This window comes from Rhyacophila brunnea, unplaced genomic scaffold (assembly GCF_057557595.1).
Source record: "Rhyacophila brunnea isolate RB1 unplaced genomic scaffold, BYU_Rbru_1.0 scaffold_24, whole genome shotgun sequence".
In the NCBI taxonomy this organism is placed as follows: Eukaryota; Metazoa; Arthropoda; class Insecta; order Trichoptera; family Rhyacophilidae; genus Rhyacophila; species Rhyacophila brunnea.
The window spans coordinates 4238728-4257742 of record NW_028232904.1 but is presented as its reverse complement, the minus strand read 5'-3'; the positions used below and the strand labels follow the sequence as shown (position 1 = coordinate 4257742).

The window sequence follows — 19015 nt, the reverse complement described above, 5'->3', positions numbered from 1 at the left end:
ATTATAAATAGCTGAATGAAATATCAAATTTATCACTTCCTATTTTTTTTAATACATGTATACAGTGACGAGGGCCCACTCAATATTCGCTCGCGACCCATAGTTTGGGAAACCATGCGCTAGAGTATTATAGACGACGGAGCTACGGATATGATCTAGAAAGATACACGAAGCCTGGCGAGCGACAGGTGTTCTTGAAGGTGCCGTGTTGTGTCCACAATATGTCATGATATTGCCGAAGATGAAGAAACTGTCATAAAGACCCCTGGCAATTTATATCACACCTACCGATCAAACTTACTTATTTAATTACTATTTTGAAAAAGCCTGCACTGATACTTATTTAAAAAATAAAAAACATTTTAGCTCTTATAATGCCAAACCTTCAGCTTCCCACATGCATAAATAAAAAACAATTGATTGTGTATTAATGATTAGGTTTAACAATAGTATTTAAACGGTGCGTTGCGACCAATGATATTATTAGTTGCGACGCTGTTTTTAATCATAATAGGTACTTAATAATTATTCTGAGACTGTTTTCTTAGGGCATGGGACGATAACAAAATCTTTACTGCTATTCAATAAATTATTAGCGCTGCAGATGACAATCTGTTCTAATTATTAGTATATTTTATTAGACCGTTTTTCACAGAAATAGACATACAGTAAAAGAATCATCAACTTTTGATTCTGAATGAAATTTTGTAAATTTCCGTGATAAATATTTTAGCCGTTAAGGTTAAAAAAAAAGCTCTTGACACAGATAAAATTTCTCTGTATAAAAAGAATAAAAAAATTTCGGGTGTTATGAAAGAACTTTTGTACACCAAGAAGCGACGCGTACCTACCTACTGAAAAAGTTTAATAACCATTTATAATATTATTACATAATTTTAACCTGTTCATTGTTAGATTATTTAATTGTTCTGTTTTTCAAGTCAAAATCCCTGGTACCGCTAAAATCAAACCCGTTCTTATATTTTTTTTCTACAAATTATATGGTTTGAGTATGATTTAAGTTTATATTATAATAATTATAACGGAAAATATATTTTGCATAATGGCACTACGAGAGTACGAGGTTTTCGTTTACCGCCAATTTTAATAACCTCAAATATAAACGTCAAACCAACACAAATCGCAGAGACTCATTCCAATTGGTTTAGTGTATTAAAATGTTGCGTAACGTCGAAATAAAAGCTAAAGTCCGCAATTTGGCCGATATCGTGGCCAAGGCGAAGTCTTTGTCGCACTCCGAGGGCGAAATAATCACCCAACATGACATCTTCTACAACGTTCTGTTCGGCAGGCTGAAGCTTCGCAAGTTCAAAGACGATTCTTCGTCGCTGGTGTTCTATGACAGGCCTGATACTGAAGGGCCAAAACTCAGCGAATACGAGAAGTGTGACTTCCCGCCCGCTGGAACAGCGGGGGCCACGACTGGACAGCATATCAATTCGATCCTCACGCGCAGTCTCGGAGTGAAAGGAGAACTCAAAAAAACTAGGTTTGTGTTTGATTCGTGCTGTGTTTATCTTTATGATATTTCATGGTAACAATGGCACATCCAACCATGAAAATGTGCTGATAATAGCGCTGGGGGCAAAAAACTACCCTCCTAATTTTCTACAATTTTGCGGTTCAACAATCAGATGTTACTTAGGTATCCAAAATGTGGGTCTTTTTACTGGTTCTCCGCCACCGCTCGCTATCATCTGTCAGTGAGCGCAGTGTTGCCAACTGAACTATAATTATAGTACATTTTGGTTTGCGTACTATTCGAAAAGTTACATTTTTGTCCGCGTACTATTAAAAAAGAATAGTACGTCAAAAATACAATTTTGAAAAATTTTATTAATTGAATTCCCCGGTTTGGTTAGGGGTTCATATGTTGTGATGTTTAAAGTTCCGTAAAATGTTCGTACTTCAATCACAGCAAATCGTAATGACGTGAAGCGAGGGACGTAGTAAGTATAATCTAGGTGTATAATATAAATAATATAAGATATCAGTGTGCGATATTAGTCTATGGACGTGGTTTTGCGTTGTATACCTACTCTAAAAAACTAACGTGACAGTTAATGGCGGCGGCCGGTGTTAGCATTTTTCGGTCGTAAGAGGTGTTATAATTAAGCAGGGCATCGGAATTTCTCGAATTCTCCGTTATGTTTATGTGACAAACAAAAAACTTTCATTTTCTACACGTCCTATAATTTTTGCCAAAATACTAGAATGGCTTGGACCGCGTACTACAATTCGATAGATAGCTAAAATCCAAAATGGCGACTGACAGATTACGATGACGGAGAACCAGTAAAAGGCACCCAAAAGGTTAAGATGTCGGTAATTATGCCGCATGAGCTTATATATATATATTTTTTTTTTTTAACAAAAACAGTTTATTCCATGTAGACAATTATATTAAATACATTTTTCTGTCAGCGCAGATGCTTTTCGATCTAATTGTTACCTAAGTAATTTAAAATTTTCATACATTTTGATGTATCATTATCACAAACTAAGATTATATTAGGTTTGGTTATGTCAGGTTTGGTTTGGTCTAAAAAGAAAGTTATAAATCTCATGCGGGCATCTGTGGCAAATTTACCTTTTTTTTTTTCGAAAACAGTTTCTTCCATGTACCTACTTAGGCAATTATATTAAATACCTTTTTCTATCGCCGCAGATGCTTTTCGATCCAATAATTGTTAATTTAAAATTTTCATACATTTCGATGCATCGTGTCACACACTAAGATTATATTAGGTTAGGTTAAGTTGGGTTTGGTCTAAAAAGAAAGTTAAAAAACTCATGTGGGCATCTGCGGCACATTTACCGATTTTTCACCATTTGTGTTGTTCTCATTCTTATGATATTTGCAAGGCAACAATGTCATATCCAACTAAGGAAATGAGCCGATTATGGGGTTCAATAACCAGATGTTATCCAAAAGGTTGAGATGTCCTTTTCGACTTATAATGTCTTCCATTTCTCTATATAGTTACTTATGCTGGCGCTATAGACCATTCAGGTCCATGGCTGACTGTACAACCATCTTCCATCCAGCAGTGGCGAAGGGTGGAGGTAGGCTGTTATGATCTGCCATAAATAGTGCACACTAAACATTGTCAGTCATACGTATTTGTTTTCATCGAAATAAGGCTACAATTTACAGATGGTGTTGGTTATTTTTTTAAAGTCAATGAAACCCTGCGAAAACCGAGCCATGATAGATAATAGTCAAAAATACTCGTATATCTATAAAATATCTAAAAGTATGCAATTAAAACATATATAACTTCAGATATTTTATAGATAGAATAATATTTATTATTTATTATAGTTTGGTTTAGGTAGGGCTTAATGAATTTAACCTTTTCCACTCGAAATTTTTTTTATAGGTACATACCACCCACTCGAGACTTTTTCCCGCACAAAGCATAATTTCAATATAAAACATTTAATTGGTGAAAAAAATGTAAAAAAAATTTTTTTTTTTTTTATTCTGTAAAATAAATTTATAATGAATATACTGTACTTATTTTTAGTTTATTTATAATTCTTGATTGTGTGGTATTTCACAAAGCAATCTCCAATATGTAATCCTGGCTTATCACAGAATCGTAATGAAATAGCGGTATGTAGAGAACTGGCTATAAAGTGTAAATCGTCCATTATGACTGTAAATATGATACAAATGAATTGCCTTCAAATACACTTGTAATATAAGCGGCTGTCTCGTAAATTTCCTAAATTAGTTTCGGGCTCATAACAACTCATTCCCAGTGCGGTACACATTATCAAAAGATTTCTCAAAAAATAATAAATCGATACGTAATAATTTTCATTTGACTCATTAGAGTATTTCACATTATATAGGTTCCGAATCGGCATAATATACTAGTAAGTATTGTCATCAAAAACAGTATTCAAATATAAAACTGTAAACTATACGAGACGCCCCTGCGCAAGCGAGAACCAATAAAAAATATAAACACACTTCAAAATCATGCGTGACAAACACTTCACTCTAGTCTGGGAACGTTCAATAAATAAAATTTATGTGACAAAAAACATTGCTTGCAAGCGACGACCTACGAATAAAAAAAGAGAAGATTCCGATAAAAATACTATGTTGAAATTAGGCACGCAGTATTCTTTTGCCGACTTCTTTCTCAGATAAATGTAATAACCTATTATTATTCATTCTAACTTGATTGAAATCGCATTATAAAAATTTCTGAAAATATTACAAAAAATGACTTTATAGGCGATGCCGCCGCTACGGCGGCACTCGAGTAATACGGGAAACTTCTAATGCCGCCGATATGGCGGCACTCGAGTGTTAAGGGTTAAAAGAAATTACCAACAATATGTGTAATATATATTCTTAATCCAACGAAAACAAATAAGTATGAATGAAAAAGTGTGCACAATTTTGTCGTATCGCCCAAAGTATACCAAAACTATTATGGTTTGGTTTAGGCATGGCTTAATCGATTTTTAAATACTAACCAACACCATCTGTAAATTGTGCTTTTAGTTCAATAAAAACAAATACGTATGACTAACAAAGTTTAATGTGCACTATTTATGGCCGATCTTAACAGCCTACCTCTACCCTTCGCTACTGCCATACAGTATCTTTATCCCGAGCTCTTTCTCCAGTCTGTCACACTCAGCCTCTTTGGCGAAGGATAATAGAGCGAAAATTGCTCTGATGGGGTGACACGAGAAGAACACAATATGCCTTAAATAAACGATTTTGTTTATTAATTGTAAATCATTTAAAACATGGGGCTCCTGTGGGTCTATTCTATACTTATCGAACACTTAATTGATAAATAGTATCAAACTTAGGGTAGGTTTGTATCAAAATATTAGCACTTATTGTAACAATTACACGAAGCCGGTTTTTATTGTTGCAATAAGTGCGATATTTTAACAGCAGCAAGATAGGTGCTGTTAAAATATAGCACTTATTGCAACAATAAAAACCGGCTTCGTGTAATTGTTACAATAAGTGCTAATATTTTGATACAAACCTACCCTAAGTTTGATAATATTTTTCACTTTATCACTTTAGCGGTCGATAAGCATAGAATAGACCCACTGCACAGTAAAATCATGGACTTCTATGGTGAAAATAGATGCTTATTATTCAAGAACATCTTGGATATTATGTTTCTTATAAAGATATTCGGGAATATTGATAGACGAACAAAAGTATTTTGATTCTATAGCCCATATCAAATGAAAATAAACAAAATACTTGCCAGTTCTTCATAATGCCTCATTAAAATGATAATATCAGCCTGAAATAATCATATTATTATGTGTTTCATTATTCTCTCTCTTCACAGAGTCCTTTATCTGGTGGGGCAAACGAGGGTCCACATCGACAAAGTGGAAGGTCTGGGAGACTTCATGGAGTTAGAGGTGGTCCTCAGTCCCGAGCAGACGCTTGAAGAAGGTCAACGGATCGCTGATGATCTCCAGGAGAAACTTGGAGTCCTCAAAGAAGACTTACTCTCCGGAGCTTACATGGATATAGTACTTAATAAACCTTCTTCATAAATTGATTGAATATGAAACTCAGTTTAGTTTTTTTATAATCAAGGTGCTGAGAATTAAATGTGTACAAGTGATATATAATTAAAATATGACTCAGGACCAGTTTTCAGTGGTGGACTATCCGATGTCATGATCAATAATAATTGAGAATGCATCACACAATGCCCCATACTGTATTCCAGTGGCGAAGGGTGGAGGTAGGCTGTTAAGATCCGCCATAAACAGTGCACATTAAACTTTTTCAGACATACATATTTGTTTTCATTGAAATAAGACTACAATTTACAGATAGTGTTGGTTAGATTTTAAAATTCAGTTAAACCCTGAGAAACCAAGCCATAATAGATAATAGTCAAAAAATACATGTCTATCTATAAAATATCTAAAATTATGCAATTAAATCATACATAACTTTGAATATTTTATAAATAGAATAATATTTTTTATTTATTATAGTTTGGTTCAGGCAGGGTTTAATGAATTAAAAAAATTAACCAATAATATGTGTAATATGTATTTTTAATCCAACGAAAACAAATAACTATGAATGAAAGAGTGTGCATAATTTTGTCGTATTGCCGAAATTAGACCAAAACTATTATGGTTTCGTTTAGGCAGGGTTTAATTGATTTTTAAAAAACTAACTAACACCATCCGTAAATTGTAGTCTTAGTTCAATAAAAACAAATACATATGACCAATGACATTAATATGGACGAAGCATCTAGAAAATAAAATGACACTCACTTTGTGTCGGGTCTGCCGGATGGCGAAATTCATATTTTAATATCGGTACCCTACGCTCAAATGAACATTCTGCTTGCAAGCGGTCTGGCGACACCGCTGGGTCTGCCCATACAAAATTTCTGACTCAGGTTTCGACTCCACCATTATTATTATGTTACAAAATGCCAATGTGCCTAGTTAAAAATTCTAAAAAAATCTACTAAACACTCCAAGAAAGATGGGATATCACTTTGCATGTGTTAGTATTATTTATTATTTATAAAATGCCATTTTAAGATATTGATGAATGTTTATTCAATGCAATTGAATGACAGGAACCATTGGACAGTCAGTCGCCTGTGATTCGCTGGGCACGCTTGCGTCTAATCTCCGAGAAGTCGTAAGTAACCGAGAATCTGTTTCTAACGCAATGAGTCATGACACTAATACGCCATTACAATAAAGGTTATATTACTATAAATTCTCGAAGCTTGTATCGCATAATGGAAACGGATACGTCAATGGTCACGTGACATCTACCTATACATCTGTGAATGACTTTCATGGACAATTTCTCGTGCGCGCCGGGTATGAAGTGAGTCGTCCATTTAATATGTCATTGCATATGACTAAAAAAGTTTAGTGTGCACTATTTATAGCGAATCTTAACAGCCTACCTCCACCCTTCGCCACTGCTGTATTCATAACTCATATTATGACTCGAGACGTATTAGAATATGTAATGAGGACAATAGGACAAGTCTTGTTTCATAAGTTTGCTCTGGTTATATTTTATTACTACAGTTGACTTTGAAATATAAACACTCATTATTTATAAAATATAGCATCGCATAAATATAGCATAAAATTGTATAAAAAAAAACGGTGTGTACTTATGTACGCGCGTTAGAAGTTATACTTCTTTGGCGTAACAAAACAAAATAATTTCCTCATCCATCACTACGTCTTGGTTAGAGAGGGCTTGTAAGAGTGAGGCTTCAGCTAATTGTTTCTTTTATTTTGCTTGCCATAGTCGCGAACTGTCCATACTGTACCATAAACCAGTCATAAACTCATTCTTTGCAGTTGTCTACAGTGTGTTCACATAGTGATTGTTATCGAAACGATTTTGCATACTGAATTATAATGTCCCGTTTAATTCATCCATAATATTAATGCCCAAACGAAGGAAGTTGTATATAATATATAAACATACATAAAAAATTAAAACGAAATGTGTAGTGAAAGTAGTGTTGTGACAGAAGTTTCGGATACATCAGGAGTTGGTTTAAGAACGGTTTAGCGTGTTTAGGTTAAATGGATGACATTAAATTGTGTTCTTCCTATTATTTATTTTACTTTAACAGCATATCATTTATTGTGTACTTATAGTTGAAAATGCCATTTGTAATTGTTCTCCAAAGTCCTAATTATTATATGTATACTCGCTGATGTTATTTTGGTTACTCGGCCGTTACAACGCCGAGGAGAAGTTTGTATATGTACCTCTTGTACAGTAATAATATTGCAATTATTCTGTGTTAGACTAATATGAGCTTGCTGACATGATGGTCCGGGAGTCACTACACATATGTCTTGATTTGAAATAATACTGGAAGAACCACTTGTCGACGTTTCACTTTTTTGTGTAATTTTATTTTCTGTAATTATTTTTTTGACGTAGCCTGTGAGCTCGAACACGTCCTGCTACTGTTTTTCTTTTCTCTGCTTGATCACGCTAGCGATATTTTTTACATCTCCGCATTTGTTGAAGGCATTATGAAAACTAAAATAAATATATCAATCGCCCAGCAACTCCGACAATAATAAATTCGCTGCCTTGGCTACGGAACAATTCTAAACTATAATATTATATTGTATAATCGTCATGATTGCAGTATCATACTGTGGCGTAATGGTAGTGTGTTCGGCTGAATGCGATTTTTTTCGTGTGAAAAAATAAATTATGTGTTACATGTCACACGCCAAAAATACACTCTGATCTGATTTCCCAAATGCGCCTAAAGAAGTATAACTTCAAAAAAAAGTCCATCAAAAAGCCGATATATCACTTTATGGTATTTTTAGCAAAGAACGCAAAGCCGATATTTCGGATCTGTGGTAATACACTGTTAATATACTATGTTCCTATTATTATTCAAACGGGTAATTAGGTTATAAAATGTCTACTAAAAGTAGATCATTAGGATATATATGAATGATATTCATGTTTGCGAAAGTAGCACAAAAAAACCATTAAATGTCATTAAATTACCTTTAAGAAATCTTTTGTAATAAAAAATATTTTTCAATAGAAACTACTCTTTCATTTTATCTATCCATTAATAGGTACCCATTGAGTTAGTAAGTTAACGGAAACCGCACTTAGGGTCAACTGTTACCTAGAGTACCTAATCTAATATCAAAATTTCATCAGCAGACTCGAATCTGGGCCAATCGAGGTATTATGTCATTTTGAATTCTTGAGACTCCTTTACTTGAGGTTGTATGGATACCATCCGTGGCTTTATCCAACTGTCTTTCTCTTAGGTATGCTTACATACTGCAGTCTGCAATTTAGAGATCTTTATTTGACTGGGTATTTTTTTCGACTTATACGAGGTATAAATGAGAACTCTGCCATTCCAGGCAGTTGTCATGTTATTTTATAACATAACACACTAAGCCAAGGAAGTCTTTACGAGGGCAACACTACGCAAAAGTACGACCGGATCACGCCTGCGCACGGGATAGTTTGTACGGAGTTCGTGACACTATTTCCGGCGCTATACGAGATAGCGGGCTTTTTACCCGAAGGTGAAGCAGGAGTCGAGCTCTCAGTCCTGATCGTTCGAAGGAAGCAGACGTCTTGGCCAGTTCCGAGCCTCGGACCCGGGGCACAGGGTTTTCGATTTCCTGACGTTGTGGAGGCGAGGACGATGGCCATCCGAAGGACGTCCCCCCCACGCCAGGAGATCGGAGGAACTCCACGGTCCCCACACGTTTGAAGACGCACTCCTCGATTCCGTCCTGGAAGGAATCGAGGGCAGCGAAAAGGCTGAAGAGCCTTTTGTGTAATTGGTATTTATTGTTCTTTTATGTTACGGTCCACCGAATTAGTCTTTGTTTCGAATTAGCTTTTGAGTTTTTGTTCTTATTTGTTTAAATATTATATCGCATTAGGTGCTCGTGATTCACTTGAGTAATTATACTTCTCTATACACTGTAGCCCGCAAGTTATCTCATATATTAATTAATTATACACCTGTTTAAATTTCTCTACTTGCTTTTCATTTAATTATCCTTAACACTATTGTCTCTATGCATCAACATAGAGTGGCGCTCAATCCGAGATATTTATATTTATTCCATATTCATTATGCTTTTTATTAATCTAGGAACCTACACGAATGAGTATAGTAACCGGACAGGTAGCTGAGGTCCTAGAGGTAAAAGTCAAACCACCCACGACCCTGCATCCTATTTCCCCGAGTCTCATGCTTATCCCTATCCTACATCCCCATCCATACCTATTCCTTACCCCCACATAAATCATCCCATGATACAGTGTTGAACTGTGTCCCTGATAACTATCTTAGAAATAGAGAGCAACAGTTGTTTGTTCCCCAAGGTGCAGAACCAACCTGCCACTGGTAATGCCAATTGGGAGGGCAATAACTATCTTCCACCAAATTGCTTCGGGTGTTGATCAGTGGCGGCCGGTGGTCTTCAGAATAGCATTTTCTGGTAGTGCGCAATGGTTTACCTTCTATAAAGAGAAGATCTTCTTTCACCCTGTCACTACCCAGCATTGGAGCATAGGGCAACCACAAGTTCGCGCCACTTCCCTTGGTCCATCGCCAACTCTTGCACCTCCCGCCATGTCAGACCTGCATCACGTAGGTCGCTTTTGTGGCAGTGCTACAGGGTGAGTGAGGGCCGGCCATGGCGACGGAACCCTTGAGGCTGTGCCATAAGAGTACGACGTGTCACTCTTTTTGGCGGCATCCGGAGCACGTGTCCTAGCCACGTAAGGTCGTAAAGCGTCTTTTCATGATTACCTCAATCACCGAAGGCTACCGTGTTCTCTTACCGACTTCTCAGAAGGTAAATTGAATATGTCTTTGTTTATTTATACTATTTCACAAAAAAGATTTGAACAGCAAGAATGATTTAATATCAATAAAGAAATATAAATGTCACAGTTTTTGGCTTACGCTCTGAGCAAACAATGCTTTAGCCAAATAAATAACCGCAGATGTGTTTTTTTTATTATTTTGAATGAATTTGAGTGGTTCAGAAATAAACGCGGCAGGTTTGTATTTTCGTAAAATGTTGGCGATTCATTAAATATGTTAACTGTAAAAATATTAAAAATTAACTCCCCAACATTGTTATAAAACAGAAACTGGCGTTTTTGTTTCTAGAGTCCTTCGTTTCGTGCGCCGATCTAAAAGTGTGTAAAAAATTCTACACAAAACGCCATTACGGGAACATTCGGCTACCGTTTAAGCAGTATACAATGACCTCATTGTCATCCTGTGCAAACTGAAAATCTATTTGGACGCAATCGCTCTGCGCTCATGAACGGAGAATTGTTAATAATACTGCTACATGTTCTACTTCGCGAAGTGAGTGATACACGTATGAATAACAATGAAAAGTTGAGCGATGTCTTCAAAAATGCAGGCAGTGCGTTGCACTTGCATGGTATTAGAAGAGCCGCCGCTGGTGTTGATATATTCCACTTGCGTTTAGGTGAATGCTATTTTATAAATTCTTAAAATAGGGTCTCCTTAGCAAACTCGGTGTACTTCTTTGAACTTCTGTAGATGTATAATTGTATTTTCACTGCTTTTCTATGTTTTTATTATGTTTTCTTTTTATATTTTCATTTTTATCGGTTTTACTACTTTTTTTTCCCTTTATAATGTTTCATGTCATGTTGTGAACGTCTCAAACGTATAATTTTTAACCACAATATGTTAAAAAAATAAATTGAATCATTTTGTAGTTATTAGCAAAACTGAAATGTTCTTATTTTAGCCGAATCCAACTCGATTACCGAGGCAATAGATTAGTTTATTAACATGAGTTTCCGCAACCGGCCGACCCGATCAATGCTGTCAGTTTGACATTTGCTTTTGTAACGATAGTCACTTGCCTTTATTCATTATTTTGACTTAATAAAAATGTATACTCAGAAAATATATATTTAAAACACATTTTGTTGATAAAAAAATATTTATTGAAAAAATTAAATAAAACCACTCGGATATCATTGTAAATATGGTACGTCAGCGTTTCCCAAACTGTTGCACGGAACACTATTTGCCGTCTTTCACATTGTAGACAATTGTGACTACACTCCTTCGATTGCATCCCTCCAGCGATATTTCCATTCCATCCAAATAGCTGACAGAATCAGGAGGCGTTCAAATCCAACCCTCTTTCCTGTTGGCTCTCTACTTTCAAATAGCTTCTCCAAATTGTGTTCTACGTAAGGGCTAAGTTGCATGGTGCTGAAAATTGACGCCAACTATGGTATCATGAGACCGATCTAGCCTGAAGCCAATTGTGTTTGCGCTGCAATTGCATCCATTTGCAGCGTCATGTGGCTTATTCCTTAGTGCAGTACTTCTCAAACTGGGGAGCGCGGCCCCCCAGGAAACCCTGCCGCTCCTTCCAGAGAGCCGCGAATTATTTCAGTATTTGAAAAAAAAAAATCATAAAAACGTGATCACTGGACGATAATATTTCCCAAACTTAAATAAACACCAAAGTACAATTGGATAAGAACACCATTTGATAAATCCTTACAACCGCTTATAAAGAGCAAATTCAGTTGGTCCCATCTTCCTCGTAAGAACCAAGTTCGGCTGTATATAGTATACTATGTTTCTGATTGTAGCTATCCAATGTTCAGAAGTTTTTTAAAATCGATGTCAAATGAATTATCAGTTTGCATCGAAAAAGCGGTAATCGCAAGATTATATTACCTACTATGTACAAAATGAACCCCACCCTTTTGCCCAAATTTTTACTCTTAATTTGATCATGGAATCACTCCATGACAGATATCTTAGAGCAGGACACGACAATAGTGTTCTAATTAAAGCAATCTGGAAAACGCTGATGTGTGTAATTATTAATTTTAGATTTAAGTCTTCACGCCTTAAGAACTTTAGCATGGTAATCGAGATGCTCTCCAATGAATGAGGAAATGAAGTAGTACGAGTGATCGTATCCTTCCCGGAGCTTCAGCACGCACTGGAACTGAGCATCACGGCACGCTTCTGCCAGACTCTCGGGCAACAGCTGTTTCTCCGTGTAGAACTTATCTGATTTTCCCTGAAAAAGAAAAGAAATATTGTTATTCTTTATAGTTTTGCAATAGTCCACTGTGTTCACCGTGTAGAAGGGTTACATGTAAATTGTACGTAAAACATTTCACCGTGGCACAGTTCGCCGTGAGCTTCGGAAAGAGATGACCGTATACTATACGGTCTCCTATTTTATTAAATTTAATATGAACATTAATTCAATTTTCATAGCTGATTTTGGCAAAAGTCATGAATTCAAGAATGAAAACCTAATCTAACCTAACTTCACCTAACAAATAATCCAGTATATAGGCTATTTTCAAAATTTGTTTGCTGCTGACTTCGTGTAAACTGACAAAAACCGTGTTTTATTTAGACATGAATTTTATCTCAGTACTATACGACCCGAACACCCACGATGGCCGTGCGGCTTATGCATCTGCCTATAACGTCATGTGTCCCAGGTTCGAATACTGGGTCTGGCAACTACAAACATTGTTTTTCAATTTGTGTATGAGTCAGAGTATGGACCTAATAGGTTGAGCAAGTGGCTGACATCCGTTTTTCGTAAAAACAAAATCTGTCAATACAAACCTCCACTCCGTGGAGGCCCATATGATCCTATTAGGATCGGACATGGTCGAAAAAAGAAACATTGTCATTCAAATTAATTTATTTTCATTGAAATAAAAATACAAACCGCAGACAGTATTGGTTAGTTTTAAAACTTCAATTAAACTCTACCATAATAGTATTGGGGAGGCTGTGGAGATCTGACAAAAATAATATACACATTGTCAGTTATACTTATTTGTTTTCATTGAACTAAGAATACAAATAGCCGTTTGTTTTTAAAATCCGAATAAACCATGCCTAAAACAAACCATAATAGATAAAAAATATTCTTATATCTACAAAATATCTAAAATTAGATATCTGTTTGAGTGGTTATGTTATATACCCATTTGATGTTAGTTGCGAGGATTTTATTTTGCTTTGGTAACATTTTATAGTCAGTTTGTGAGAAATACACATAATTTTAAGATTTACATATAATTGTATGACTGGTTTGAACTGTTTCGAGGCCCCCTTTTCATATCATCTGGCGAATTGATTGGGTCAAAAAAAAATCGCCGCTGATTAATCTCTACAAATAGCAAAGCCGAATTAAATGCAGTGGTCTGATCAGAAACAATTTACATTGTGGTCGCCATAAGCAACATTTGAAAGCTGACAACATTTCAAATAAGTACCTGGTCGATGAATAAAGTGATGGGTGGTCCGTTGTAGGTCTTCACCAGCTCGACAGTGTCCCATTCCGCCCAATTGCTCTGGTCTTTTGGACCCAAATACCCACTGAAGGCCTTAATGCCCCAGGGGCAATTGCTCGGGTTGCAGATGGGGGCGAACGCGCTCACGGACATGTATAATCCGGGGTTTTTCAGGGCACACACCATCGCTCCGTGTCCTCCCATACTAGATAAAACAAAAAATAACTGATAATCTTTTTAGAAATGAAGTAGGTACTAGCGTCAATATGTTTCTGAGGCTGTTACAAGTTGTGTATATTCAATGAAGAATGTTAAAGGATGTCGATTCCACATAAAAGAAGAAGAAAAAGTAAGCATGGTTGTTTTGTTACCTGTGTCCCATGATGCTTTGCCGAGATGCGTCGGCCACATCCGCAAAGGCTGCAGCGACAAGATCGTTAAGTTCTTGCGTGACGTAACTGAACATGCGGTAATTCTTTTTCCAGGGTTCCAAGGTGGCGTCCAGGTAAAATCCGGCTCCAGAGCCAAAGTCGTACGACTCGTCCTCTCCGGGGATGTTTACTTCTCGTGGTGACGTATCAGGGCAAACGATAATCAGACCATGCTCAGCTGCATACCTTAAAATGGATAGTAATAATTGAATAGCCGAGGATGCGCCTATTACCAAGATGGGGAAATCAACTTCAAAGTTAAATGTGCGATTGTCAAATTTGTATACTTACTAGAGTCTGTATTCTATAAACTGGCATTACACGTCACACGGAAAGCATTATGCCATCGCGTTCAACTGTTGCAAGTTTTCAATGGGAGGGAACGAGATGGATGCTGAAGAGAGGGGGAAACTGGCAAGCCAGCTTATAGAAGACAGACTCTAGTAGCTATGAAAATTATAATACAATTGTATACACCATGTTACATGTTTGAATCCTGTTTCACGCATAAATATTATGTGGTGTTTCTGGCAAAACCTGGTAAGTCGATAATTTTGTTACCGTCAAATGGGGCGACATTGAAATCGAGGGGCTACTTTGATACTTTGAAAATGTTTTTGAAATTGGCAACACAGTACCCACCGGAACGGTATAATTATAAGTTACCGGTCTATTTTAAAAGATATATCTATGGTCTACCTGTCAAACTACAAATACGGTAATTAAATGTCCGATTTGTTGTATATCGGAATCCGTAACCATCAAGGTGAATTTGGTGTCTTATTTGAAGAGCTATAAAATGTGAGTACCCTTTTATTATCATCGTAGTAATCCAATGATTATTTAAATACTATAGTGATATCACTATTTCTTTTTCATATTTTAAATTCAAATTTATTGAGGTGAAGTACACTTTTGTGTAACATGCTGATTTAAAGTATGGGGCGTCATTGATACGGGGTATCAAAGTCGCCCCCACACCTAATACCTATACTGAAGATGGTGTAGTTGCTAAATTTTAAGAATATTTTTTTAATTTCCATGTTTTTAATTTCAGAATAAGACGGTGCGACAGTACAAAAGAAAACTAAGTTCAAATTATTTCATTTTAAGTTTTATTGGTTATTTTGTATTGTAATTTTGGTCTCGTATAAAAATGTTCCTAGTTCTTTGATGTTTACCCTGTACTTTTTTGATAACATGATGAATAAATGCTATAATGCAAATCTGTACATTTTTTTGTTTATTTTTTTGATTGAGAATACGTTTTCATATTTTTATTTTATTTACTAACTCACGGGGTGACTTTGATACCCTATCAAAGTCACCCCCCTGTAACTTAGTGCTTGTAACACCTGAAAAAAAAATTGAAAAAATTAATGAAATATAAGGATGGGTTTGAAGTCCCAAATATAAACTAACGAAAGCATAAAAAAATAGGTATCAAAGTAGCCCCACCCCATGGTGTGACTTTGATAGGGTACTTTTTATTTCAATACGTATTCGTTAAAATTTCAATTTAATATTATTATTCGATTGGTATTTATAATGCAATATTTACATTATTTTTTCAGTCTATTCCTATAGCTGGTTTTCAAAATATCGTAAATATAAAATCAAAATCGGTCAAAGTCACCCCACTTTACGGTATTTAGAATTTAAAACTTCGTGATGCGAGATGCGAGGCAACCCTGAGCGTCAACCGACCTGTGAAAATAAAGCGACGCGACTGAAAGGTCTATGATAGTCTGTAAGTAAGGTCTTTAGTATGGAAAACGATAAATCGGTTCTTATGTGTGTTTGGCGGGACTTTCAAAAATGAACGATCCGTGCGGGAAAACGATTTATGTGAGAATGGTAGATCGGGGTTCTACTGTAGTATAGTTAGAGATATTTTCATGAAAAAAATGTTATGTTTCTTCGGCTCTATTTACTTAGAGCTTACCGCAGAAATGTCAGATTTTTCAAGTCTATACCTGAAACCATCCAAACGCCACTTTTTGAGCATAGACAACCATAATAGCGGTTTTGCCATGGTTGTCTATGCTTAAAAAGTGGCATTTGGATGGTTTCAGGTATAGACTCGAAAAATCTGACGTTTCTCCGTGGTAAGCTCTCAGTAAATAGAGCCGTTTCTTCAATTTATCGCATGATGTAGAAAATTAGCGATGCTATGCTCCAATACTCAGGTGTGACAGGGTGAAGTAAGTAAGTAATTACGCCCAGAACCACCCTCACTAGCACACCACTGAAACATTTTTTCACTGCCATGTACTTCCGCTGATTCTATCTATAAATTACAAGTAACCTAAAGAGCCATAGTTACCTCTGCGCTCCGGCTTTTGTTATAAAGTTCTGTTCATTGCAAGTGAGTCCAGAAAGCCACCACACTATCGGCAGTTTCTGTTCCTTGATGCCTTCGCAGTCCGCCTGAGGCGGTATGAAGATGGCAAAGTTCATTTTGCATTTTAACTCCGTCGAATCGTGGCTGTACACTTTTTGGAAGCCTCCGAAACAGGCGTTCGACGATACCTCTGTCAAGTTTTCCATTCTGAAATAAAGAAACACGGTCAATTAACAAGCAAATGAGAATAGAATTGGCCGTTGATTTGTCAACATTTCAAGAAATTTCTTTCGGCAACGTTAGGGTAATATTTATAAGTTAATGAGACTGATGATGCTAAGCGCTAGTGTTTAAAAAGCCGGCACAAATTTACATAATACTATAATCATTTTACATAATAAACGTGTCTAAGGTAAAAAGATGTATTCTTACATGTATATTTGATACCGATATTATGCAATAGCGAATAAAAACCTCAACATGTGAACGAGAAGTAGATAATAATAAGGTTATAAAAAAGATATCAGCTGTCAAAGTTTTCTGACATTATGAAAAGTGTTGCCAACTACTAACTGTCATTTACAAAAATATGCTGAGCGCGATGCAGTTGCAGTCGAAAACCTTATACAGGCGTTTTTTGAAAGTACTCCTCAAATGCTGGCGTATTACGCAATAACTCCGTAAAGAATGAATGCGTCACATCCTCGTCGGTTATGGGGAATACAGCGGCAAACACATTTTTAAAATAGCCGATATACTGGATTATTTGTTAGGTTGGGTTAGTTTAGCTTAGGTAAGTTAGGTTAGGTCAACCCAGGGGTCGCAATCTCTTGAACCAAAAGAGCTAAATATGAGTGGCACAACGGTTAAAAAAAAATCGAGAGCCATACGTATATTTTTATAAATATGATTAATTACGTTTTATAATTGTTTGTTTATTAAGTGAAGAAGATTTCCCGAATAAAACTAACGTAAATACTTAGAAAAAATTATGTTTTGGATGTTTAATTCTGTTTCACTATGCGAAAAACAAGTATTAGCGAGTATTAAAGTGCCCAAGAATTGTGGAAAAATAAGAATGTAGCTCTGGATATAATTACGTACCAACGTCTTCATTTAAATAAACAACAACATTTCCTTGTATTTTCTCTTATTACTTATCTTTTTTTTTATTTATCTAAGTAAGTATCACAATCTCTCCCATTTCATTAAAAGTTTGTTCCTGTTGTGGATCAATAATTAACTTTATAGGCAAATTGACACTGTGGTGTCATTTGATGTAGGTCGGTAATTTTAAACCTTTTTGGATGGCAGAAGCCTTGAAACATTTTGTTCAATCTCAAAGAACCATTAACTTGGTGACATACTACGAGCAGGGAATCCAATCCCGAGCCAAAATTCTGATCCCAGGATTTCGGGATTACAATTTGACAATCCCGGGATCCCGGGACTGGTCCCGGGATTGGCATTTTTTCCATTGTTAATATAAAAATTTTATATTTACAAATAACATTGATAAAATTGGTCAAAAATAAAACTAGTATAATTTATACTATTTAAGACATTTATTGTTAATATTGTATACGTTCAGTCTTGAAAATACATAAGTTTAATGGAGTAAATAATATTGTAATATAAATAATAATGTGAATTTAATGAGATTGCTGTTTCTGATAGTAAAGACTTAATGAATGGATAAGCGAGATTTAAAATAGTAAAGCAAATCATGATGTACTTATGGCCTTTCCGCTTCATAAATCTAATTAGTCAGCCAAATATGAAACTGCCGTAAAACGTATGAGATCATGGTGGAATTACCGTGTTAATAGTGCGAAGCATTGGTTTTTTCCAATCTTTCTCATTTTTATTAATTTATGTGACACAGCTTCCAATGATTTATATTGTATGTTTCTGGATTAAAATGGTACATAATATAATATTTCACCACTTTACTATCCAAAAAAATCTACTGATATTAAAAAAATGTAGTTTTAATGGGTGCAACATTTATTTTACCTTGTCTTGAAGTTGAAGTTGGGAATGCTGCACGGTTTGAAGGGAATGTTTTGCCATCTTACTAAATATAGAATTGTAATGTAGCTTCAGATTCCAGTAATTGAATTCTTCAAGCATCGATTAAAAAAATGTAATTTTTCTGTATAATCAAAATTATGGTAAAACAACAATGCACCTATCTTAAATACAACCGGTTTAGATCAGTAAACGCTTTACCAAAACGGCTGAAATACGTAAATTGTTTTTCCAAATAATATAATTATTATTATGTTATTGACTAGGTATACATTGATATGGTGTTTACGACACTTTTAAATTTGGCAATAC

At 35.6% G+C, this 19015-nt stretch overlaps 2 protein-coding genes across 2 annotated transcripts; one reads left to right on the top strand and one right to left on the bottom strand.

Annotated features, from left to right (window-relative positions):
• The first annotated feature begins 1096 nt into the window (after positions 1 to 1096).
• Positions 1097 to 8578, top strand: LOC147068908 (uncharacterized). The gene is made up of 2 exons (XM_085951122.1): positions 1097 to 1510; positions 5367 to 8578. The coding sequence occupies exons 1-2, from the start codon at positions 1179 to 1181 to the stop codon at positions 5578 to 5580; spliced, it is 546 nt and encodes a 181-aa protein (XP_085807248.1). The 5' UTR covers positions 1097 to 1178; the 3' UTR covers positions 5581 to 8578.
• Positions 8579 to 11531: 2953 nt separating this feature from the next.
• Positions 11532 to 17229, bottom strand: LOC147068907 (S-formylglutathione hydrolase). The gene is made up of 5 exons (XM_085951175.1): positions 17105 to 17229; positions 16655 to 16879; positions 14269 to 14514; positions 13880 to 14102; positions 11532 to 12654 (listed from the first exon to the last, which is right to left on the bottom strand). The coding sequence occupies exons 2-5, from the start codon at positions 16876 to 16878 to the stop codon at positions 12472 to 12474; spliced, it is 876 nt and encodes a 291-aa protein (XP_085807301.1). The 5' UTR covers position 16879; positions 17105 to 17229; the 3' UTR covers positions 11532 to 12471.
• Positions 17230 to 19015: the final 1786 nt, after the last annotated feature.